Source organism: Colias philodice, chromosome 19, assembly GCF_061535455.1.
Source record: "Colias philodice isolate Cphi_HAF_F1 chromosome 19, ilColPhil1 Martin Lab GWU primary, whole genome shotgun sequence".
Classification (NCBI taxonomy): Eukaryota; Metazoa; Arthropoda; class Insecta; order Lepidoptera; family Pieridae; genus Colias; species Colias philodice.
The window spans coordinates 5,649,351-5,675,155 of record NC_143104.1 but is presented as its reverse complement, the minus strand read 5'-3'; the positions used below and the strand labels follow the sequence as shown (position 1 = coordinate 5,675,155).

Here is a 25,805-nt window from a genome sequence, read left to right as displayed (position 1 = left end):
TTGCGTGTTTCAAAGTTGATTGAACTCTTTGCTAATGCCGGCCAGGAATATTCGCATGAATACGCAAACCCACAATTGCATGAGCGGGCATAAGTTTTTGGGTGTCTTCCGATATGCACTGCAACCACTGCACAGTGCTATCACTGTAGAAAAATTCGTTCCGTTATGGACTGCCAGTATACTGCCGCAGTACCCTAGGGAAATTTATGACGTCATTAATCGCCGCCATATTCTACTGTGAGCACTGGCGTTTTCGAGGTAAGGTACTCGCAGTACTTTGATCACGTAATCAGTCCACAGAGCAAGTAATATGATCAGTCAAAACCACTCGAGTGCCTAACGTCTTATAAACAAAGCTACAGTATAATCAGAAAATTTTAAAGTTCTGTAATTAGTTTGGATAAATAAATAAAACAATGGAAGAATTGCAAAAATTAACTTTATTAGACTGTGTTGAAAATGTTCAATACGAGCTGAAAGTTCTTTTTTATTCTTTTTTATGAAAAAGTACTTACTTTTATTATATTATAAATTCAATTTACAATTAATATTAATTAAAATATTTTTAATTGGACAGTACTCCAAAACAGTTTATTTTTATGTTCTAGAAAACTTTAATACAATCATTTGAATGCTGCGTCAAAAAATGCGGCTGACAGTATACTGGATTGCGTTCCGTTTTAAATCGTAACCAGTATAACTGGCTATAAAGGAACGGCTTCACAGTATACTGAATTGACGTCACACCTTTCCTCTGAACAACGATCATATGGAACTGCCATATGCATGTACTTTTCCTGCATACCTAAGTAAACAAATCGGGGTACAAACATGGCGGGCTAGGGACGTTCACTTGTTCTACAGTTCTACAGTTCTACAGTTCACTTGTTGTTTCTACAGCTCATAATAACTAAGATGATTAAATGTAAAATGATTAAAAGATTTCTATACACTTGATAATAAATACACTTTAATATAAGCAACAATTTAACAAAATGTTAGCCACTTACCGTTGAAAGGTTAGATTCGGCCTGTTTTTGCTTTGGCATAGGCCACAACCTACTATAGAACACTTCATGGTACCTATTATTATTTTCAATTATACTTATTACACTCGATTATGGTCGAAAAACACTGGAAAATCATAAAAATTTCACAATGACATCTTCTCACATGTAAACAAAACCGTATACTAAGATGGCGTCCGTGGCAGCAAAGGTATATCGATGCCAATGAAGAGGGCGCTAATAAAAAGAGTGTAGATGCTTTTTCTAAGGTAAAACCACTGTTGTGAGAAAGAGATGGGTATATCATTATTATTTCCGCGTCAAATTGAACAATTACGGCAGTTCCATAGGATTCTTTGTTCTGAGCACCTTTCAGTGGTCGCAGTGCATAACGGAAGACACCCTTTGTCAGATATCACCGTGAGCGACACACGTAAGAGCGTTTTCACATTATCCGATCCGATATCGGATATCGGATGCCGATAGCCGATACATTCCAAGATAGATTCCTATAAATGTGGATGACCGGTCATACTATATTATAACAAATATAAATATAAATCTACATAATCGTAATAATAACTTATTGCAAACAGAAAGGTATCCCGATTTTCCATTTATTTACACAATATATCTTATATTTTTTCTATTTTAAACAAAAGTTTACAGGATTGGAACTGAATGTAAAGTATAGTTAGATTGATGATCTGAATTTAAATGCTAATGCTCCTTTATGTACTATACGTGCTATTGCTATTACTCCGTCATTTATTTTACGTGCTTTAATTAGTAATATGAAATCTGAAATTTAAGATAGCTGTGCTCCGCGGTTTCACTCCCGTGGCCCCGGTTCTCCCCCCTAGTCAAGTGGCTTTCTGTTAGCGTAGCGTTCAATAGAATAGACTACGAATGTATGAGATTGACGTAGGCTGTAGATAAACGTATCTACAGCCCCCCTAGTCAAGTGGCTACGAATGTATGAGATTGACGTAGGCTGTAGATAAACGTATCTACAGCTTACGTCAATCTCATACATTCGTAGTCTATTCTATTGAACGCTACGCTAACAGAAAGCCACTTGACTAGGGGGCCAGGTTATCCTATAGACTTCCTCGATAAATGGGCTATCCAATAATCCAACACTGAAAGAATTTTTGAAATTGGACCTTCCTGGTCCTTGAGATTAGCGCGTTCAAACAAACAAACAAACTCTTCAGCTATAAAATAGGTAATTATTGTATTATCGTGCATGAATAAACTTTGTCTATAGTAAAGTGTTACATGTAGTAAAAAAAATATGATAGTTCATAGTTGTTGTTGATCTTAATTTTACATTGTCGATGGTCCTTTTTCATGGCTGACGTTCGAAGGAGCTAGCCGCAGTCATGAAGGTTCTTACAAAATGTTTTTATTTATTATATAAAATGATGGATAAGTAAAATATTCAATGAGTGATCATCAATATTAATTTGTCTACAGATAAATGTGTGATTTAATTCATAATGTGCTGTGATACGTTTGATAAAGTGTGATGAAATGAAAGTGCTGAAAAAGAACGATTCTCATGCCTTGAGTTTTCTAAGTTAATTTCCAAGTATAGTACTACTGTAAAATCGATTCATGATCGATTTTGATTTCATTTTTACAAACTACCATAACGACTTCGCAACATAAACAGTCTAAAATGTGGTTCAAAATAACCTTGTTTCGTTGTTTTTAGTTGAACGTATCCTACCCGGCAACGGGATGCCAGAAATTATTCGAAGTTGTGGATGAGCACAAGCTCCGTATTTTCTACGAGAAGCGTATGGGCGCTGAAGTTGAAGCTGACCAGCTAGGCGATGAATGGAAGGGTTATATTCTACGTGTTGCCGGTGGCAACGACAAACAGGGTTTCCCGATGAAACAAGGTGTCCTCACCAACAGTAAGTACACGAAAATATATATTTTTTCTTCGATATGAAAATTTCGCACTTTGTAATTTTTATTTGATTAATAACAAAATTAAACTATTTTGAGGTTAGGTGCCAACTTATTCAGAACTGTTTGCCGTTTCTAAAATACGGGCTTTTATTTAATTTTAGGCCGTGTTCGTTTGTTGATGTCCAAGGGCCACTCTTGCTACAGACCTCGTCGTGATGGTGAAAGAAAACGTAAATCAGTGCGTGGTTGCATTGTAGACGCCAACTTATCGGTGTTGGCCCTTGTTATTGTGCGCAAGGGTGCTCAAGTAAGTTTGATTTTTATTTCAAAAAATACTTCTTATAATAATTGTAGAAACACATTAAAGTTTCTAAGCATGTCTTGATGAATGAAACCCTGTTCTTACTGTTTCCTAGATCTGCAAATCTAGGTAATTATATGCGGCAGGGGAAATTAAAAGTTCCTAAGGTGTATTGCTACTTTATTTCCAGTAGTGATGTTCCATTTTTAGGATCGTACAAAACAATCCTGACACAAAACAACATTGTATCCAGGTTATAGGTCGCGTCATGTAAAAAGAACGCTGACGCTTAAGCTGCGCATTGGCGATTTATTGGTCTATTTGGTGTTATGGGGTGGTATAAGAATAACAAATATGTAGTTGCGAAGCCACAACTCGAGAGCCTACTTCAAAAATAAAATAAGCAGCAAATAACTATCGTGCCAAACTCGATACATGCCAAACCACACCCCATCACTTTCATCCAGCGTTCTTTTTACATGATTCGCGTTATAATTGAAAGTAAACTCAAATATTTATACAATGTTTATAGGAAATTCCTGGACTTACAGACGGCAATGTGCCCCGTCGTCTCGGACCCAAGAGAGCGTCCAAGATCCGCAAGCTCTTCAACTTGACCAAGCAAGATGACGTACGTCGCTATGTTGTCAAACGTCTGCTCCCCGCTAAGGAGGGCAAGGAAAATGCCAAACCCAGGTATAAGGTAAGTTCTCTTTGATTTATACCTTTTTTTAAATTTAATACTCAATATTAAAATTTTCTTGTCTTACTATATAAATACTTGAAAATCGGGTGCAACACAATTAAAAAAAAACCTCTATAGTAAATATAATTGATAATGAATATTATTATAATGTTTTTATTATGTTTGTATTCATATAAATCTAGTTCTGGTTGTTTGTTCGTATAAATTTAACTGAAGCATGAATTTATAGAAGTTAAATTCCTCAAATTTATTAATCATTCAGATTTAGGCATTTTCAAAGTAAATTATTAAAATTACACTTCAATAGAATATTTATAAAAAAATTTTTTCATCAAAATATACCTTCAGTTACTCCCCCTGGGTTGATTATGACTTTAATCAGGTTCAATAACTTGGTTGAAATGAAAACCAGGGTAAAATAAATTAGCTCCGAGCAGAAGATTCAGACTTATGCCTGTCTACTTTTACAGTGAGCAAGACATTAAAACTTCAGCGCTTATATTACTTTGCTTTGCAACATTTTCCACTGTTATCTATTTATCTAGAAATGTATTTATAAAATAAAATTTAATAAAGTTGTCAGAGAATTTAAATAACTCTCCATAATTAAGTAGAGTTATAGTCTCCATAATTAATTATAATTAGGTAGATATGTGAAATAAATAAAATAACATTAAAACGTGACTCAGTGCGCACACCTTGCGCGGTCGATGGTAGTACTGAGACTATATCATCGAGCTACTGCCTACTGACTCAAGGAATATAAACCATGGCATGGCCCGTAACCCCATGCATTTCATATCAATTTAATATCGACATTATGTTGCACACCATAGAGTACATTGTAATAGGAAGGTATAGCCACATAACTACTCTGTTGTAATTCTCTCACATATTTATAAAAATACAAGCGGTCCGCCCCGGCTTCGCCCGTGGTACATATTTACGTTTTCTCTACATAAGAACCGTCCTCGTACTTCAAGGAATATAATAAAAAAAGAATTATCGAAATTGGTTCAGCCGTTCTCGAGTTATGCGCTTACCAACACATTCTGGATTCATTTTTATATTTAAAATATAATTTCAGTCAGAATTTTATTTTTCAATCATCAAGCTTGATTTCTTTCTCGTAACCATATTTAATTTTATTTTTTATCCGCTAGGCTCCCAAGATCCAAAGGCTAGTCACCCCTGTAGTGCTGCAGCGCAGACGCCACCGATTGGCCCTGAAAAAGAAACGCCTGGCGAAACGCAAGTCCTCCGAGGCTGAATATGCCAAGCTTTTGGCTCAAAGGAAGAAGGAATCTAAGGTACTTCTATTGAATCTAGTAAATATATCAAGTTTAATTAGGTTTTGGGTTGTTGGAAAATAGTAATAACAACTGGTATCATATAACTATAATAATTTATAGTGATCATATTCAGTTGTAACAAAAATTGCTGTGTCTTACCCCTTTTCTTACCATTAATGTAGGTAAAGGTATTAAATCAGCCACAATTTTATTGAAGAAACGATTCAACATATTTTAAGCCAAATAGCTTGGTTCATTTTAATTTTAATGTTGTAATAATAATAAAAATGTTTGTTTAAAGGTACGTCGTCAAGAGGAGATCAAACGTAGACGTTCAGCTTCAATTCGCGATTCCAAGAGCTCAAGTACGAGTGCACCGCAGAAGTGAAATGTCTTAAAATAAAGTTGTAAAAAAACTTCTAAAATTGTTTCATTGCTCAATTAAAACCAAAACTAAATAATATAATTTAATATCAATCCAAAGATAAAACGATTTACACAAGCATATTTCACACAAACAAATGTAAAAAATAATTCATCACCAAACTATAGCACAGACAATCACAATAATTTATGACAAAATTTCGTTTACTTAGCGTTAAGTAGGCCAAGTCCTACATATCTCGCCATAACACGTAGATATGAAGGGTTTAGTTTTTTTCGCTTGCATAGCAAGGACTTCAGCAAACGCTCTGAAGATTTATCGAAAGGTCTTTGGTAGTCTGAAGCCTGCAAAAAAGTCAATCAACAAATTTCTCGTATTATTGATAAAGTTTGTCTATTTCATTTATAGAAAGAAAGTTTCAAATTGTAAATGCCAAGCCATTATTTATTTTAAAGAATATACTATTAAATTATTAATATTATATTGATCATAAATCACGCCCAAGTAAATTAATTTTATAATATTCTTACTGTAGTTTTTGCTATCCAACACAGCTCCTCTAACAGGTTATCTTGATTTTCAATCGAAGCCGGTAGATATGAAATACCTTCACACTGAAAGAATTAAATATTTAACGTTACATAATATCATATTGTTTTAGAAACATCTTCGAAAATTATAAGACGTTATTTTCGGATTCTAATATTTTTATTTTTATAAAACTTAAGGACAACGGGCAATACTAGTCATTATACATAGTCGAGCCAATTTAATAGGCAACATATTTTGACGTCTATCAATTTTATCTTCGAAGAGAGGTAACCTGCTTAAAAACATCGATTAGAGTCTTATTAGAGTGAATCGATACGGACTTGAAACATATTTTGTCAATCGAACTTGAAACATACTGTCATGTCATGTCAATTTTAAAATTCATCAGGCGAATCCCTGTCCCAGTAATATAGACCGGACTCTCAGTGGAGTTTCGTTTGCAAAAATAGCGGACCTAAATCTGACTTCTGATATATATTGTATAGATCCCAGACATCCTATAGACAGATGTTGCCAACCAGTTTTGTGGTCCCCCTCTGCCCACCCCGGTAATTAAATATGGCATACAAAGAAAAAAATAAAAATTTCCAAAACATGCCGTGTGGGGAATCAAATGAAAGAACTTATTGAGTAGATCACGAATATATAGCATACTATAACATTTCTTACACTTTCTCTAAGATTTTTTAGAAAATTTACGAAAATGCTCCATTTTTGAGTTAACTTTAAACCACTATAGATTGAAAACTCATGAATATATTTTTTAAATTATTATTTTAAATAATTAACAATATTCCATTGTTTACGATTCAATAGTTCGTACAGTGAAATAGTTGCATGGGGGAGTGGGGGGAGCATTCTAAGATGGCGAGTATATTTTCAAGTTTATGCCAGAGATAAAGGCCTAATACAAAAATATCGGTGTCAGGGCTTAGAATAATTATCTCTGCAATATGGCAGAACATTCTTGAATCAGCCTCTGTGTGATTAGATTTCAAATCGCTCACTTCAGTGAAAGTTGCGCCTTGCAATTTAAAACATTTTGTGGGGTCATCAAATCCACCACATACATAGAGCTCACTTATTACGAACTATTGAATCGTAAACAATGGACTATTGTTAATTATTTAAAATAATAATTTAAAAAATATATTCATGAGTTTTCAATCTATAGTGGTTTAAAGTTAACTCAAAAATGGAGCATTTTCGTAAATTTTCTAAAAAATCTTGGAGAAAGTGTAAGTTAATGTTATAGTATGCTATATATTCGTGATCTACTCAATAAGCTCTTTCATTTGATACCCCACACGACATGTTTTGGAAATTTTTATTTTTTTCTTTGTATGCCATATTTAATTACCGGGGTGGGGGGAGGGGGACCACAAAACTGGTTAGCAACATCTGTCTATAGGATGTCTAGGATCTATACAATATATATCAGAAGTCAGATTTAGGTCCGCTATTTTTGCAAACGAACATCTCCTTGGAGCCTGCTCTAATATACTTTCTTTCGTAAATTTGAAGAGCAAAATAAGGTAGGTACAAGTTAATTTAAGATGATTTTTTTTTTCACAAGTAATTAATGCATTCGATTCTAGATGTCAGATTTCGATTTTTAGAGTAACATCTCTGGTACCTATTTAAAAATAAAAAAGGTTTATTGACACAAAATTGTAGCGACGTCAGTTCTTTAAATCAGAAATTATGTTTAGAATGGTTTATCAGTAAAATAAAATCTTAAAATTAATTGTATCGGTCATTATTATTATAAATGTGTAATCGTAAGTAATTGAAAAAAGTTAAGCAAATGTGAAGTTTTAATGGTCTAAGATCCGAACATAAGGCGAAATTCAACGGCGTGATAATAGAATGAGACCAATTTTATAATTAATTTAGTCTATTAAAAAATGTATTAAAAATGGGTTGACTGGGAAAATCCTGGACAGGACATTTTTAATGAATTAAAAAAAAACATTTTTTTTTAATTAATTGCAGTATCAAGATAATAAAAAAAAAATATAATAGACTTAAAGTATGAAACCTACAGAATGTGCAGTCATAGTTTTCTAATATTTACCGGGACAAACGGCTAGGTTGGCAGGTATAAACAGGTATGTCGGTACCAGTTACTTTCACTTGATAGGATGATGAAAAAAAAATTATGTCAGCACTGTTTTATTACAAAATTGTTTTATTATCTCGAAACTGCAATTAATAAAAAATAAAAATAAATAAAAAAAAATTTAATTCATTAAAAATGTCATGTCCAGGATTTTCCCAGTCAACCCATTTTTAATACATTTTTAATAGACTAAATTAATTATAAAATTGGTCTCATTCTATTATCACGCCGTTGAATTTCGCCTTATGTTCGGATCTTAGACCATAACAAAATGAAATATCATAGAGCTATTACGCACTGTCGACCAGTCGCCGGCGACTGAGTCTTACTCCTGGACGACTGACGACTAAGTGCGCAAGCCCCTATTTAAACTATAGTAAGTCACAGTCGCCGGCGACCGAGTCGCCAGCGACTGGTCGACAGTGCGTAATAGCAGATATTGTTATTCTATGTCGTCGTTACTAGGTTACGTTGTTGAATTTTGTTGAACTGTCAAATGTTGCCTATTAAAATGGCTCTACTAAAAATAGTAATTTCATTATTTTAAAATATAATCAGTGTCCATCTCGATCATAACACGATATAATTTGTAATAATAATGAATTGGGTTACTTCGCGGATTTAAATAAATTAAAAACAGGTTTTTTATACTTAATTCTTTTTATAACGGTTTGCCAAACCAGAGATTTTAACAAAATATAGTTCGTTCGCCATTGACTGGCTAGTTGGTAAACGAGCGTCTAGAGTTACTATTCTACATTCATACCTAATATTACATACTTACCTGTGGTAATTTACTTAGAGATTCTCTCTCGATAACTTCTATCTCCATATCCAATTCAGATGCTTTAGTTATTCTATTCATTGCAATCCCCTGAAGTAGAACTGTTCGGAAACGGATAAGATTTGATGTTTCTTTTTTATTTGCAAGTAACAGAACTAACAATGCCTGTCTCGATGTAATATCAGAGGTCCAAGCTTTCATCTTGAAAAATCATATAAACAATTATTAAATCATAAAATAATCACTTACGTAAAAGTTAATAAGTTTTGTAGGTACACACCTCTATGATTGAAGATAATACTTTCCTTTCAACATTTCCATCAATAACGCTCCCCATATCTTTAGATAAGCCAAGAGCTTGAAAGAATTCATCCAAATTTGCAATTTTTTGCAAGGATGTGCTTTTTTTATAGTTAGATATGCTCGATGTTGATTTGCATTTCTTATTGAGCCTAATATAACTTCTTTTTCTTTTCACGTTATCAAATATCACTTTACTTTGAACTTTGTGTGGTATCAAAAGTTGCTGAAAATCTTTTATCTCATCCTTATAACTATCCAACTTGTGGACATTAGATGACGGAAAACTAGCTTTGTATGGAACTAAAGCGTTATTGTAATCTAAATTATTGTTTTGTAAATTATCGTGTATCATATCCCGCTCCTTTTTCTTTGTTACAAAATATGAATCTTCCTCCAAAGGATTGTTTCGTAACTCAATTACAATTTGATTTCCAAACTGTAGCAATGTAAAGTTATCAAATATACCTCTATCAAAATAAATACGAGGATTTTCTACATATGGTAATTTAGTTTCGGAATTATTTAAAGTATTCTCACCACCAAAATTAAATTTCGGCGGCACATATGGAAGCAATGCCATACATTTATTTGGGTCACAATTACCTTCCCTTTTTGTTATTATTTTATCGATAACTTTGAAATCTACTCGAGGTATATAATTAATATAATTACCCCACCAGAAGCATGTGTTTATTTTTGGTAAGAGATTGTAGAAAGAAGAATATTTATAGGAAGTAAAATTATCTTGTTTGATATCGACCTTTTCTCGCACAAGTTTATTAGAAGAAATTTTTCCATTTCTTAAATCAACCGCTCGTGGTAACAAATTGTATGGTGAAAAAATATTTAAAGAGCGCTCGCAATTACCACGATGCTGTACTTCTGCTATTGTAGGTAGCGAATACTCGATCTTTTCCACAATATTTGGAAATGCTGTCTTTGGATTAGCATCAAAAATATTGGTTAACATTTTGGGTAATATGGTACATATTTCTGCAGGCAGCATAGCATTCGTGATTGAAGTCTTATATTTGTATATTTTAGTTTGGCTGCTAGTAATCTCAATTGGAATACACGATAAAGATTGCTTCTGTTGCAGTGTGCATGTACTATCGTAAGGGAAAGCGATATCAAAATGAACAACAATATTAGTAATACAATGCTTAACGGCAATTTGATTCTTAGTTATTGATTCTAATTGCAAATCTTGCCATGTATCTTCAAATCCTGGAATAATTTTTGTATCAAAAGTCTCCTCAATGACGTCCGTTGTATCTCTTTTTGCTTTGCCTTCTTCAATATCAGTAAGACCAACACAATCCGTTTGTGTGTACCTGTCTTCAGCATCCACTTCTGAAAAAACAAACCATTTTGTTGTAGCCTGTATTAGATATTATTGTAAAAATGTTTATTTGTTATTTTTAACTCCAAATTAATAAATAATTCACACAAATTCCTAACTAAATCGGAACGCATTAATCAGGATTGAACTTGAACTTCCCTAGAAATATTTAAATATTTACATTCTACCACTATTATGTTTGGGTCAACGCCGATAGTAGCTGATCAAATAAGTATATTATGTATGTACTGCAACGAATAAATTCTTTCCAAAGAGTTCGTATCCCTTTTTTAGAAACTTCGGTATTTCCAAATTGTTTTTATTGGAAGCTTTTTAAAACCTATGTAACGACATAATTGTATGACTTACTTTTAGTAAACCTGTGGTATTCCTCGTCATAATAAATACCACACTTGATCTTTCTTATTACATTCTCTATAAAATCACTAGCCCTCTTTGCTTTCGCCCACATGTTTCCTGACTTGAGACGATTTACTGCAACACTTTCAGACGGAATCGAAACTGATTTGTTTTTTTGCTTAATCAACTTCTGAGCATTGATTTGATTTTCAAAATATTTGATACTTTTATTAAATTCGCTTAGCTTAGTATCTTTGGCGTCGTTGTCCATGGAACGTTGTACAGTGTCGTGATAAAATGGTTTATTACATATAATATTGAGCATCTTGTCTTTATATTGGTGCATTGGTCTTACTTTATTTGAAGCACGTGGATCAAGATCAGAAGCACCATCTTTTACTAATCTAGGCTTAATGGAAATTTCTTTAACACAATTGTTTTGCTTTATGCAATTTCGATCACCATTGTTCATCATCATTATAGGAAGTCGATCAACGGAAACATTCCGTTCAGGCGATTTATATAAATTCCGTTTTGCCGTATTTCCGTTAGTTGATGAACGTTTATTTATACTTTCGTTTTGGGCATTTGTTTTTGGAAGCCATTTGATCATAAATGGCCAAATTTGGTTGTCCAGGCCAGAAAACTGAAGTGGTTCACTATATGGAACTTTAATATAAGAGCTCATTTGGTCTTTGCCAGTAACGACTATAGGAAACTTCATGTTTGCAAGCCGCCTTTTTATATCTGCTTGTGATAATTTAGGTACACCTGAAGAACTGGGCATAGTGGTAACCAGTCTTGGCTTTCTTATTACAGTTTGCTGTTTCCCTTTGTCTATGTCTTTACCTTTACTTACAACGACTCTAGTTATTCCATTCACTTGATCCTGACGTCCTTTCATAGATGTTAAACTTGATTTTTCAGGCACTGAAATTTTAACATTGAAGTTAACTTTTAATTAACACAACGCTTTATTTATACTCACAATACAAACACTTACCAGTTTTTAGTGATATGGTTTTCAAAAAATTAGATTTTGTGTTAGTATCACCATATGAATCTGTATTTATAGAAATAGTAGCTAATGCCATAGATTTATTATCCTCACATCCAACGTTTAAAACATTATCGTCTTTGTTATTTGAAATATTTTTAGCGGAACATTTGCCATGATGTTTATCATCATCTAATGTTTTTACTTGAACATTACTGTCCTGTTTATCATTTAAAGCATGAATTTTGTTATTATTGGAAGAAATACGTGACGGCCTTTGTCTTTTTTGGTTCGTTATAAACCCTTTTTTTGTAACTTTACTGTTTTCGTCTTGTATTTTAGTACATGTTTCTTTAACCTCATCTTGCCTTCCAATTACTGTTATACGATCGTAACTAGTTGAGCGAGAGCAACTGTTTATAGAATTGCTATCATAAGATATATACGCAAATTCTTCAGTACGGCAAGTTTCAATAAATCTATAACGACAGAAAAATAAGAATAGTTTCGCGAAGCTTTAAGTATGATGGATTGAAGAAGATGAATTTAATTATTCTGTTCACGTGTGAAAGTGTGAAGAATAATAAATGTTAATATTGCAATTTGAAATACAATCAAATAGAAGCGTCTCATAAACATAATATTTTGGAAACTACAATGTTGATTAGACCAAAATTGTTAGGTAATGTAAGTGTTATATTCTCTTACCTCGTATCCTTTCGATCGTTTGACCTTCTTTTGGATTTGTTTTTATTTCTCAACGGTGCTATGCTATTTATGGACATCGGCGGTGACGGAATGAACTGGATCTTATTTATATTCCTTAGTACAGCCCAAACATCATTATCTACAACCTGGTTTCTCCCATATGTATTTGTTTTAGATTTTTTTATTACTCTAGATCCATCACCCGTTAAATGTTTAAACATATCGGTTGAACTGCTGTCTAAATTTATGTTTAATTGAGAACAATATCTTGCATCTCTATCATAAATTTCAATATTTTTATCAACAGGAAATTTTTTAATGTTTCTTTTCTTTTTAGGTTTAGGCTTCCTTATATTCTTAGTCTCATTATACTCCGAGTCATTCATATCGCTTACAGTACATGCTTGGGGCAAAGTAAGATCGTTGGGAAGGGTAAGCACAGATTTTTTTACTTTCTTGTGCTTCCGCTTGGGTATTTTAAATTCATCTGAATTTGCTTTATATATGCTAGCCGCTAACGGAAATGAAGATACGAAATCTGTTGTTTTTTTATGAACCATTTTTTTCTCTGTAACCCTAGAATGTAATTTTACCTTATCGCCATTGAGATATGGGGATATCACCAGGCTTTTTAATTGTTGTTTACTGCGATAACTTGAACCACTCTTTAAACTTCCATTAACACATGAACTCGATTTCTTCGAAACGGAGTTTAACCGCCAACTGCTAGAATCTACCGACTTTGTTGGTGAATCGTCGTATCCGCTTTCTAATGAATTAATAGCCATATTTGTAACTTTCTTTTAAAAATTTACACGAAGACTTATCAATCTGAAAATTTCTAATGTATAAGAGGGTATTATTGAAAATTTTTTATGCATCTTGACGTGATAAATGTTAGGTATCTAAAGCCTGATGTCAAAAAATACATACTTATCCTTACGTAACAATCAAAAATCATATACCTAAGGAAATAATCTGTGATTTAATATGAAATGTTTGAAAACTTACGGAAAGTATTTCACAATAATTTCGAATTTATAATTAATCAGCGCGTCCGCTTCTCTTCTACATTAATAAAACTACAGAGGGTAAATATATGTTACAATTTATTAAATAAACTAATAGTAATTATAAATCAATAGAACAGAAAGACATTTTAAACTGACGGTAAACTTGACTTTAATTTGAAATAAATCTGGGGAATCAATAAATTACGGTGGCCAGTACAATATAATTTCTTCGAGTATGTAGTCCGTAGTAGAAGCAGAAATGCATGCTCATTGTATCCTCATAAGATCTCATACAATAACTTCCTCTGGAGCTTTCGTCATTTCTCTCTTCAAAACATCACCAATTTAAAATAATTTCGAAGTCGCTCCACTTTTATCACGATTAACGATATCATCATTATTAATTCATTAAAAAATGTAAAAAAAATCTTTTCATTGCTGTTAGTAAAATAGAATTACAGTTTTTACCGTTTTATGCATTACTGTGATTATTACGAATAGGCTTTTTTGTGTTTTTTTTAATTTGATTTTTTTTCCACATACGGTGAGAAGATATAACTTTTTGCCAGTCATTTGTCACAGTGACAGATACGCACTTCGAGGTCCGAGGATCGAAGTGACAAATGACAATATATACTTGTAATATTTTGATCATTGGGCGATCAATGTTTATACATTTCTAATATGCAATGAAATTGTTTGCCGATATCTGATATCTCATAGATGTGCTAGTGTTCTATCGATTGAATTGAAGATTTACCTAAAAATCTCATTATTAAATATTAAAATGTCAGTCACCGACCAAGAAATTATACAATATGTTCCTTTTATGTCTTTCGTACACCCATCATTCTGGCACAGTTTAACTGAATTAAAATTAAATATTGATAAACTAAATGAGAACACGAAACAGATTTATGGCCGCTTCACTTACCAAGATGATATGGGACCTGTATTTGAAGTTGATGGAACTTCTTTTAACAAGTGAGTTTTATGAAAATAATGTATGTTTATAAAGTAATCATATTAAGCTACGCTGTATGTATTTGCCGCTGTATTTCCTTGTAGTTCCCAATAGGACTGTATCCTTATTTTCATTGATTTATTTTATACTATCTGATAACTAAAATTCATTATGTTTTTAGTTTTATGAATATACATCAATCCATAATTTAACTTACTTTCAGAGATCCAGAAACAGAGCATTTATACTTAAACATAACTGGAACAATAATGAATAAAAATACAATTGAAGATTTCAAATGCATTGATAAAGCATCCCTGCTTAATAGTTTGGGAGAAATTATTTGGCAAAACATAAAAACAGAATCTTGGATCGGGAATCCACACATTCTCTTAAACTTTTTTGTACTCTCATTTGCAGTAAGTATCTTAATAAGTGATTAACTGTAGTGTTAATAGGTATATTATATTGTATAATCAGTTTAACTTTATTTTTGGGTAACTTATCAGCCTCTTGTGACTTGAAAACTGATGTTTTTTATTTGATTGCTTTCTGAGATTGTGGGTAGTTTAATTTTTCTTCTAAACCAAAAATAAAAAACATACAAAAAAACATGAAATCTTTGTAAAAACAACTTTGTTTAACAACCTCAATTATTATTTTGATTGTATCTTTTCAGGATTTGAAAAAGTTTCACTACTACTATTGGTTTGCTTTTCCAACACCTAGTCAACCAACAGTATATTTGAAAGAAAAGAGTTTGTTTGCATCCTCACACTTCAACAATAAGCAACTAGAGGACATTTCAAATGAATATAAATCACTGGATATGCTGCAGAAATACTTTTTTATAATTTCAAAGGAAAACGAAAATATCAAAATCCATAAGTTATCTGATATTATTGGGAAGGATATTCTGAAGGAAGCTGTAAATGTTGATATGACCAAGATATATTTTGCTTTCTCTGATCCAAGCAATAATGACAATCCTGGATGGCCATTAAGGATTTTTATAGCGGCTCTGTTAGAATTTTCTCCCCAATTGTGTAAATCAGATATTAAAGTTCTAGGGTTGAGGTTGAACAAAAGTGGTGCTGCTGATAGCAGTCGCATTTTTATCATAAATGCCACTGAGGTACTTATATTTTAATTTAAAAAGAAGTAAAACAGAAGTTCATTAGTCTATTTCATTTGAATTTTTATTCATGGGAATATAAATTGTTCTGTTTTGTTTGTGTTATTTTATTACATTGTCAACTTGTAATTTAAATAATGTTTTTCCAATACATAATTGTCATTTTAGAATACTCACTCTGATGGCAACAAGGGATGGGTTGGATGGGAGAGAAATAATAAAGGCAATTTTGGACCCAAACTAGCAAACATGTCAGCGTCTATGGATCCTATAAGGTGAGAAATTCTCTCTCCCTAAAAAAATGTTTTGGGTGTGTGTACAGTGTAATAAAGGTAATTTATTTTTTACATAAGGATATATTTTATTTAACTTAATTTAAGTATTATGTTGTAAGACTGGATATATCTGACATTTTATTTTTAGTAATCCACTATTCATTAGCAGTAAATAAAAATAAAATTGCTTTACAATAGACTATTCAACTTATAAATGATAATAACACCAAAAATACTTGGCTTTTTTTGTTGTAGAAAAAAAAAACAAACATTCCCCTAATTAATATATTTGCAAAAGAATGATCCCAGCAAAAACACAGTTATTGTCTTATGTCTTCCAGTAAACTCTGGAAATACTATAAATTGTAATATTTTCTTATTAAAATCTAAATAACAAGATGACCTAATAATTCTGCAGATTGGCTGACGCATCGTCAGATTTAAATATTAAGCTTATGAAATGGAGATTGGTACCTGACCTCGATGTGGACATCATGAAGAGCACCAAATGTTTATTATTGGGAGCTGGAACATTAGGATGTCATGTGGCTCGAGATTTATTAGTAAGTAACCAATCATCAAATCATGCTAATTCATTATCATCATCAACTTATATTTGATTCAACTACAGACTCAGGTCTCCTTACAAAGTTTTCTGTCCTAATCATAGAGATAATATTACTACGTATGGAGGAGACACCACGAACAAAATCTGTGCGCCATTCTTTTGCTCTAACTAAGTTTTAAAAATTATTATCTAGTTAGGTACTTACCGATGAAAGTTATTCCTTTGCACTTTTCCGTATTATTTGTGCAATATCGTAACACACACGAAGGCATATTTGATGCGTTTCACTTTAAAACCATTAAAAAAAACGCTCAACATACGCCATTTGTCGTATGTTGAGCGGAACTTATGTGATGTAGGTGGTGTCGTCTCCATATGTAAGTATATCTCAATGGTCCTAATACAAATAATTGATCTACATAATGTAATGTGATATATTGATAATAAGGCTGGTTATAGCGTCACGCTGACTGCACGCCAACCGTTGGTGCTGACAGCTGAAACGTATGTTCCGTTAAGAAGTGTTTTAGAATAGCGCGTATGCTTCATAGAGGTTCATTCGTTTCGGAAGTCAGCACTTATTCTTCCTCCTCCCACTGCCTTCTTGTTACGATTTTCATGTATATCTGTTTTGTTTTATGTTTTATAAATTCTTTTACAATTATAAATTTTCTAAAACATAACTATTTTAAACCTTTTTTTTATATTTAACATTACCATCTTTTTGTTATCACCAGGCGTGGGGTTTCCGTCACGTTACATTTATAGACAACGGAAAAGTATCATTCTCGAATCCTACACGCCAAGTATTGTTCACGTATGAGGACTGCCTCAATGGCGGGAAAATGAAAGCGGTCGCTGCTGCCGACAATCTGAAAAGTGTCTTGCCTACTGTTGTAAGTAAAAGTTGACAAACTTTTAAAATTTTCAATACTAAACCAATCGTAATGTATAAAAAGGCAGACCCGATGTTATCGAGTGCACTGTATCTAGTTATGATATTATGTCAAGTCATAATTCAACAAATGTTAAAAGTTATAGAATGTAATTGTACACTCTGCAGAATGGTAATAAGTCAGGCAATTGCCTGACTCCTATAGGCGAGCGAGTGATCTTTTTACGCATGAGAGCACACCATAATATAAACAATAGATCCTATTTTAACATAGAATATTGTTTGTGTTGTAGGTTACAACCTATTACTGGCATTTTTAGGTAATAAATATTATAATTGCAGGTCAGTAATGGATTATCAGTGCATATTCCAATGCCAGGACATCCAATAGGCGATTCTCTGAAAGCTGAAACAATTGCCAATATAAAGCAAATTGTCGAAGCAATCGAGGAACATGACGTTATATTTCTTTTACTTGATACAAGAGAGGCGAGATGGTTACCCACTTTATTGGCAGCTCATTATGGAAAGGTATTTAATTTACATATTTAACTAACAAAGTATTTAATTTCTCAATAAGACTGATGTCTTAAATAACTTCTCATGTATTTTTGTATGTAACCAAGTCCTTTAGACTAGATTTTGACCCGCTTTTAACAGGCACGTTTAATTCAATCTTTGTACACTTATTATAATAACTCATGTTTCAGCATGTTTTTTTTTAATGTTTAAGATCGTGATCAATGCGGCACTCGGTTTCGACAGTTATTTGGTGATCCGACACGGCTTAGGTCTGGCAGCACCGGCCGCTGATGTAAAGAGTCATCATGTAAATGGCGCACAGCTTGGATGTTATTTCTGTAATGATGTTACCGCGCCAGGGAATGTAAGCGTTATTACTTTTAAATTTAATAAATTATTATACACAGAAGCTTTTTTTGAAACATGTAAACTTGACTGTATTTTTCTTTTTGACGAATGAAAGACAGAGTATATATTTCGAAATTATGATCCTTCGAGTCGCATGTCTATAAATATCTTTATAGATTACAAACCAAGTTAGTAGCCTAATTTTCTATATGGCGTCGCAATTTACAAAAATGTCCAATATGGATAATATATTTTCGTTATAATATAAAATTTTCAGTCGATAAAAGATCGCACGCTCGATCAACAATGTACAGTAACGCGGCCAGGTGTTGCCGCCATTGCTGGAGCGCTTGCTGTTGAACTATTAGTTGCGCTATTACAACATCCACTACGGTAATACACTTTTTTTTAATTATTTTTAACTTAAAAATGTTTCATTGACTTTAATATTTAGTTTTTAAACTATTCAAATGCTTCATAAAAAAGATTTTTTTTAAAGAAGAGGAAAAAATCTTATTCAAAATAATTTTTTGTCAAAAATTATTATAATTTTTTTTTTCAAATCAGAATCAATGCACCAGCGCCATATAATTTAGCGGACGAAGAAGGTTCAATATCGACTGGTGTGCTTGGACCGATACCTCATTCAATAAGAGGATTCTTACACTCATTCCAAACTGTGACACCAACCTGTACTAAATTTAGACAGTGTATCGCTTGTTCTGATGTAGTCATCAATATGTATAGAGAAGAAGGAATAGAGTTCCTGTTAAAAGTATTCAACAGTGGAACTTATTTGGAAGAGATAACTGGATTATCGGAGTTGCAATTGACTGCTGAGATTGCTGATGTAAGTTATACTTTAAATATTATTTTGGGTATACATATAATTGTTTAAACTTGTTTATAATTTAATCTAGCTAACCCAATAATGTTGCCTTGCTAAATCAGTGGTATATAAAATAGTATATTCTAGGCCATTACCAGCTCTGCAACAAGAAGTTATTAATAGATTATTCTCACAAAAATTCCATGTATTTTTTTCCTCTTAAATTCCTGGGAAAAAACAGAAGTATTTTTTATCAATTCATAACTAACAATAACTCCTTTTGTTACAGATTTTAACGTTTTCGGATGAAGATGTAGATTAATTCAAATATTTAAATTAGTTATTAGATGTTTCTCGATGTTTTAATAGTCTATTTACATAATTAGAAAGTTTTATGAAAAATTATAGCTTTGATCTGATTTAATTCCATACAACTAAGCGAAAATTTGTGACTTGCACAAAGTAATGCCTTTCATGTTAAATATTGTAATAATTTGTTGTGTATATATTTTGATTCGCATTTGTAGTTGTAAGTAAGTAATTGAATGTGAATTATACAATTTAAATTTTAAACGTAAATTAGAACCTTGTATATTAAATAATTTAATTGAAATATAATGTTTTATTCCATATATAACATGACCTAACCAATATTTGTTTCATAATATTATAGTATCTATTATATTATCTGTATTCATAATATACATATTACATACAATATTTCATTATAACGACTTCTGATTATACCATCTGGTCATGCATTCAGACATATATCAGTTATAGAAGTTTGGATTCCGCTTTTAACTAAGATTATAAAAACATGTCAAATGAAACATTGCAATAATTTTAAATTAAATTTATTAACTACATATTTCTACAAAACATTCAAGGGCGCATAGAGAATTGTATCACTGGCAGTGGGAATTTGGTTGGATGTTGAATTTCCTTCACTGGTTTTGGTGGTTTGATCTTTCTACCGTGTCTTCCATCTTTTCTTTTCCACAATCCAGATCGAGGCCGGTTTCCGAGCCATCTATTACGTTGCGGCGAACCGATTGGAGTACTGCCATGGGTTATGTTCGATAAGCGACCTATTTAAACATAATGTGGGTGTTACGTTTTATGTTTTTGTAAAAATATATGTAAAAAAATGTTTTTGCTATGATTCAAATAAAATTGATACAGTATATTGACTTTTTTTAGGATCCAAGTAACAATAAGGATTAACTTAGTTTTAAGGTACAGATATCAAAGCAATAAAACAATAGAACTGGACACAAAAGGCATTCATAATGAACCTAGTGTTAAAACGTATTCACTGTAATTAAAAAAATATGATAACTTACCAACAACTGCCATACAATGTTGATTAAAGCTAAATAATCTTTTTGATGGCATCTGTACTATTATTCTATCATTTTGTTTTCGCAAAATTGTGCCATATGTTCCAGCAGCATGAACATACAGTCCACCTTGACCTGTGAATATTATACATAATTATATTAAGAGTTGTTATTTTCGTCAATACTTCATTATGATAAAACTTCAGTTTGTTACAAGACTCTTTTGTGTGTATAGAAGGTAAACAGTATGACATAGAGTGGTTTCACCTCCCGATAGAATTCCTGCACATGAACATCCAGCATTACTGAGAAATCCCTTTTATATTTATATTGTGCATAACTTGACACATCATACAAAAAAATGCTTGTTTTAATTATATTTCACTTACATAAACATGTCACAGGATTTATGTAAGAAGTTTCGAAGAATAGTGACTTTCATGATGAATCTCAAAGGATAATAACACATTACCACCCACAGAATACATAATAGTAGCTAAACGCTACAGAACGGACACACTCCGCCTCCCGCCAAAATTAAACACTTACCTCACCCCGCACGATCAGGCTATAAATGGTCCACATTTTTCTACAAGGACGATACACAATGAAGATTGACAACATTAATCAAATTGACTTTAAGTAATTTTATTATTTTGGATTTGTGATTATCGTTTTTCGTAGAAAATGGTTGGATATTGTGCTGTTTACGGATATATTTCATAGAAAAACGCGAATTTTTTTTACCCTAGTCACAAATGTGCCAACCATTAAGCGTTAACACACACATTTGCAGTCTCTACAGTGTGACTGTCAAAACGATAATTTTGTATGAAGTGTCCGGGGTGTGGGATAAACATAAATTAAATATTAATGGATAAACAATTAAATATAAGTTACCTGGCTCTTTTTCTATGCAATGAACCAATGTCCCTGCGGGCAGAGCACCCAGCACATAAGCATCTCCTTCATTTGCTCTTACTAAAACAATAAAAAAATATGTTTTTACAGGCAATAATGATGAATAAATATCACATGAGGAACACATTTTTGTATCAAATAAATGATACTCGAGAGTAACTTAATAATAATTATTATATTTTAATATTCATGAAAAAATTGCTTCAGAAATTTGAATGTGAATTTCTTAAATTTATCTTTGACTTTCTATTGTTGTAAAATTTATTTTTAATTCAAATTACAGATCTTTTGTTCAATATCAGATTAATTGATGGTTATATTAAATCCTCCACACTACTACTGCATTCACATTCTCATTTGCTCCATAAATCTTGAAGAAAGGAAAACCTAAGATAAAAAGTATATATAAAATTTATTTAATTAAATTCTTAATGTTTTCTTTACATAGAAGTTAAAACAAAATAATAATGACCTGGTATTCTCGGCAGGTGCCTTGATGTTTTGATGATGTCACCAGCCTTCATATTTTCTGTAGCGAGGATATACTTAAGTTTATCTCCAACAGCTACAAGTGCCACATGGGCGGTACGGCATCCATCTTCCAAAATCTTAAAAAAAAAGTTATAATATGTAATCAATCCCACTGTCATACATTAATTGGAAAACATAAAATGGACAAATAAATTTATTTCATTTCATTTCAATCACAACAAGAAACACCAAATCTTTTTCAGAATTTCAGTGAAAATAAATGTGTTTCTCTCATTTAAAATATTTTTTTATAAATTCTTTCGTACAACATTTGAATTTTCAATAATGAATTTTTTTGTTATGATACTTTTTACCTGTATAACTATAACAATAAAAGACAGAACAGCAAACATTATGTTACCAACTTCCTAGATCTTGAGTCATAAAAATTTACCTGAATCACTTTTTCCTCCTGGGGTGGTCCTTCTGTTGGTCCATCTCTAATCCAATTAATCCAATGATATTTATGTTTTATTCCACCTCCAATTCCTTTGGCTACAACTCGACCTTGTATAAAAATGAACAATAATATTAAGATTAAACATATTATGTCATGCAAATATTCTATTAAGTAGGTACTGTAGCTTTGTAATTATGAGATGTAACAACAAATAAGTAAGTACTTTTTAAATTATTAATTGCTTGATTAATAATAATTGTAAAAATACTTAATTATAGATAACATTAATTAAAATAAAATTCATAAATAATTCTATATAATTTCGAGAACTATCTATTATTGTAAATGCTGTGTACACCTTTCATTGATAAGTACATAATATTAATTAATTAATAATGTTAATTTTATCATTGTCAAATGTATTTATTGTTGGTGTGCCAAATTAAAATAAATAAATAAATAAATAAATAAAAGTTGAATATGATGTTGTTTTTATCATGTTATTTTATAAACTATGATATCATATTGCCAACTTTAATTTAGTCTTCTGTTTCTTCAAATTTTAAACCTTTTGTTGAACCATAACAAAATAAAAGATTACATAAAAATGTAGTGCTTACCAGATTCAGGGTCGCGTCCAGCTAAATTTGTAACATCTAATGGTTTTACTGTATATTCTTCTGGAAAATGAACGATTCTCCTATAACTTTTTCCAAATCCTGGCTTTGGTTTTACTATATTAGGCTTACTTGCTAATGAAACCACACTCACATGTAATGGTCGTTTTGAAATAAGATTTGCTGTAGTTGAAATGGCGAGGCTTGAAAACAGCCGGTTTAAAGCCATTTTTATTATAAAAATATCATTTATTATAAAAGCCTCATAACCTAATTGTTACTTTTGAGTTTTCAGTTTTGTGAAAAATTGTCAAATGTCATTTGTCAAAGCAAAAACCGTGTGGTGGGCACTGGCAAAGAGAATACAAATACTACGTGGGCACTGGGCACTGGCACAGACATCCAGAACTATAGTCATACTGGAACCCAAACTCCTAAGAATAAATAAAAAACTGATAGAATGACCGCAAGTAACCCCTGTTTACCCCATAGGGTAGCCAGCGTGATTGTAAATTTTTCCCCTATTGACGTGCATTAAAAAATCGACTGTCAGTAATAATAGTCTATATGACATAAATCATTAATAAAATCCGCTAAAAAAAATGAAATTTAAACGAGATTCATGCAGGTTTGCTTTTCCATTGAAATAACAAAGGTTTACAACTTTTAAAATGGACTGCTTATCGAACACGCTCATAATTTTTTTCCCATATTTTGAATTATGTTATGAAAATCGTTGCGCGGCAGCCCCAATTCTAGGTGTCAAATAATGTTTACTGCAAAATGGCGGATGTTTATGTTCATTTCGTGAGTTTGTTCTTGTATTTTGGAATTATTCTGAGCCAAAATTAATAGAAATGGTTGTAAATATATTGTGCGCGGTTGCAAAAGTGAATGGCATCCAGGATGTGATATTATATTTCATTCGTAAGTACAAAAAACCATGCATAAACTACGCTTCATGTAAAATTGTAGTTTAGTAATATTTCTACTTTAATTGTTGTTAAATCTGGAATAATAGATCGAAGTTGTGATTATAATGTTAATTTTGATTAGGTTTTTTCCATTTAACATCGTTATTTGCTTATTATTAAATGTTTCATGATTGTAATAAATATTAGACTAGGGTGTCCATACTTTATAAAATTGTGTACATATATTTCGGTATGGTATTTTATATGAGGAGAAGTCTTTCTCCACTTGAGTTAGTTCAATTGGCGTGAAAGTTAATGGTATAAAAACGTTGTTTACTACTTTTATATAATGATATATTGTAAAATCAAAAACTCAAAGTACATACATATATGGTACCTACTGAAATAGAAGCACAAGACAACAGCACAAATTTTGTGTTATCTGTATCTAAATGACATTTTTTTTTTTATATTTTGCAAATAATCTTCTTTTCTCTTTACAGGTTTCCGTCCAATCTAGCGGAACGTAATACATGGCTAAATATAGTAGAATTAAAAATATCCTGTTTTGAAAAAGTGAAGATATGCAACATTCATTTTAAACCCGCACTTGGCCAGTGTGGTGGATGTGGCTGTAACCTCATAGGAGGCCATGTCCCAGCAGTGGGAACGTAATATATACGTTACGGGAAATAAAATGTATGGGAGGGTTTAAAGTTACATTTTTAGATATTTCTTGTTATATTTAAAAAAAGTTATTATTGTTATTTTACTCATTAGGTAAAGTATCATATCAGTATCATATCGATATCAGTTTAAAGTTTTTTGATACCTGCAATAGTTACGGAATAATCACCTGTGCACACTTAACGATTACACCCTGAATATATTATATTTTGTTTTTTATTGTATGATAGGGAAGCGCTAGACCACGATCTCATATTTCAAGTACTCTTAAAACTATTTAAATACTTAAGGGTATGGAATGATAAAAATATTTTCAGTGAACCGATTTCGTTACTTTTTATTGTTATTATCTTATAATTTGCAAATTTGTAAAGGCAGTTGGCATTGTAATGATAAATAAATATTATAAAAACACATTGATATTTTACTTCATTAATTCCTCAAATGACTGGACGTAACGCCAAATTATACAGCAAAATGTTGTCATAATTTATAGCGGTCCTGTGTTCTGAAGATGCAAGACGGAAGACGCAAACATGAAAAAACGCTGAAAGGAACATTACAATTTTCCAATGTTAAATACTTGAACATCTATTTTTTATCTATTTGCAAAAATTCTACAGTAACTATATTAGAATAATAAATGCAATTACGTAATTTATTTCCGCCGTAAATCATCAACCATCAATCAATCAATAAATATAAAACTCTCCCGTTACTTAGTGACTGACAGACAACGCACAGCCTAAAATCACTGGACCTAAAGACATGAAATTTGGCACACTCTGTATATCTAGAGTATCCTAAAGGTGCACTTAGAAAGGCTATTCCGAAATCCCCACGGGATAAATGGGATTTTATGTTTTATGACTTCAACGAGGACGAAGTCGCGGGCAAAATCTAGTATTATAGTAAAATTTTAATACGAATAAAATTGATGTATCCGTTATTTTTTTCCTTAATATCCTGAATTTTTTACATTTATACTCACCCCACGGAAATATAGACATACTATATATATTATGACTCACCGTAACTAGAAAGAGACGGAGGGGAAACGA

General features: G+C 31.9%; 4 protein-coding genes and 1 long non-coding RNA gene across 5 annotated transcripts; 3 read left to right on the top strand and 2 right to left on the bottom strand.

Moving 5' to 3' along the window:
* Positions 1-2,313: 2,313 nt before the first annotated feature.
* RpS6 (ribosomal protein S6) lies at positions 2,314-5,654 on the top strand. The gene is made up of 6 exons (XM_089707296.1): positions 2,314-2,398; positions 2,728-2,932; positions 3,092-3,237; positions 3,764-3,934; positions 5,101-5,247; positions 5,531-5,654. The coding sequence occupies exons 1-6, from the start codon at positions 2,393-2,395 to the stop codon at positions 5,615-5,617; spliced, it is 762 nt and encodes a 253-aa protein (XP_089563422.1). The 5' UTR covers positions 2,314-2,392; the 3' UTR covers positions 5,618-5,654.
* A 69-nt stretch (positions 5,655-5,723) lies between these two features.
* Positions 5,724-14,351, bottom strand: LOC149479973 (uncharacterized). Its single transcript, XM_089707314.1, has 7 exons — positions 12,783-14,351; positions 12,081-12,553; positions 11,087-12,007; positions 9,353-10,728; positions 9,073-9,273; positions 6,145-6,228; positions 5,724-5,958 (listed from the first exon to the last, which is right to left on the bottom strand). The coding sequence occupies exons 1-7, from the start codon at positions 13,568-13,570 to the stop codon at positions 5,818-5,820; spliced, it is 3,984 nt and encodes a 1,327-aa protein (XP_089563440.1). The 5' UTR covers positions 13,571-14,351; the 3' UTR covers positions 5,724-5,817.
* Positions 14,352-14,437: 86 nt separating this feature from the next.
* Atg7 (Autophagy-related 7) lies at positions 14,438-20,518 on the top strand. Its single transcript, XM_089707208.1, has 11 exons — positions 14,438-14,779; positions 14,983-15,178; positions 15,439-15,894; positions 16,063-16,169; positions 16,588-16,732; positions 17,475-17,633; positions 17,975-18,163; positions 18,366-18,518; positions 18,780-18,895; positions 19,070-19,352; positions 19,621-20,518. The coding sequence occupies exons 1-11, from the start codon at positions 14,583-14,585 to the stop codon at positions 19,651-19,653; spliced, it is 2,034 nt and encodes a 677-aa protein (XP_089563334.1). The 5' UTR covers positions 14,438-14,582; the 3' UTR covers positions 19,654-20,518.
* Positions 20,173-23,487, bottom strand: mRpL2 (mitochondrial ribosomal protein L2). Its single transcript, XM_089707283.1, has 6 exons — positions 23,147-23,487; positions 22,521-22,633; positions 22,068-22,203; positions 21,575-21,655; positions 20,678-20,809; positions 20,173-20,422 (listed from the first exon to the last, which is right to left on the bottom strand). Exons 1-6 carry the CDS (start codon positions 23,370-23,372, stop codon positions 20,217-20,219), a joined length of 894 nt encoding a protein of 297 aa, XP_089563409.1. The 5' UTR covers positions 23,373-23,487; the 3' UTR covers positions 20,173-20,216.
* A 71-nt stretch (positions 23,488-23,558) lies between these two features.
* Positions 23,559-25,158, top strand: LOC149479970 (uncharacterized). The gene is made up of 2 exons (XR_016317107.1): positions 23,559-24,070; positions 24,561-25,158. It is a non-coding gene; the product is annotated as an uncharacterized LOC149479970 (long non-coding RNA).
* Positions 25,159-25,805: the final 647 nt, after the last annotated feature.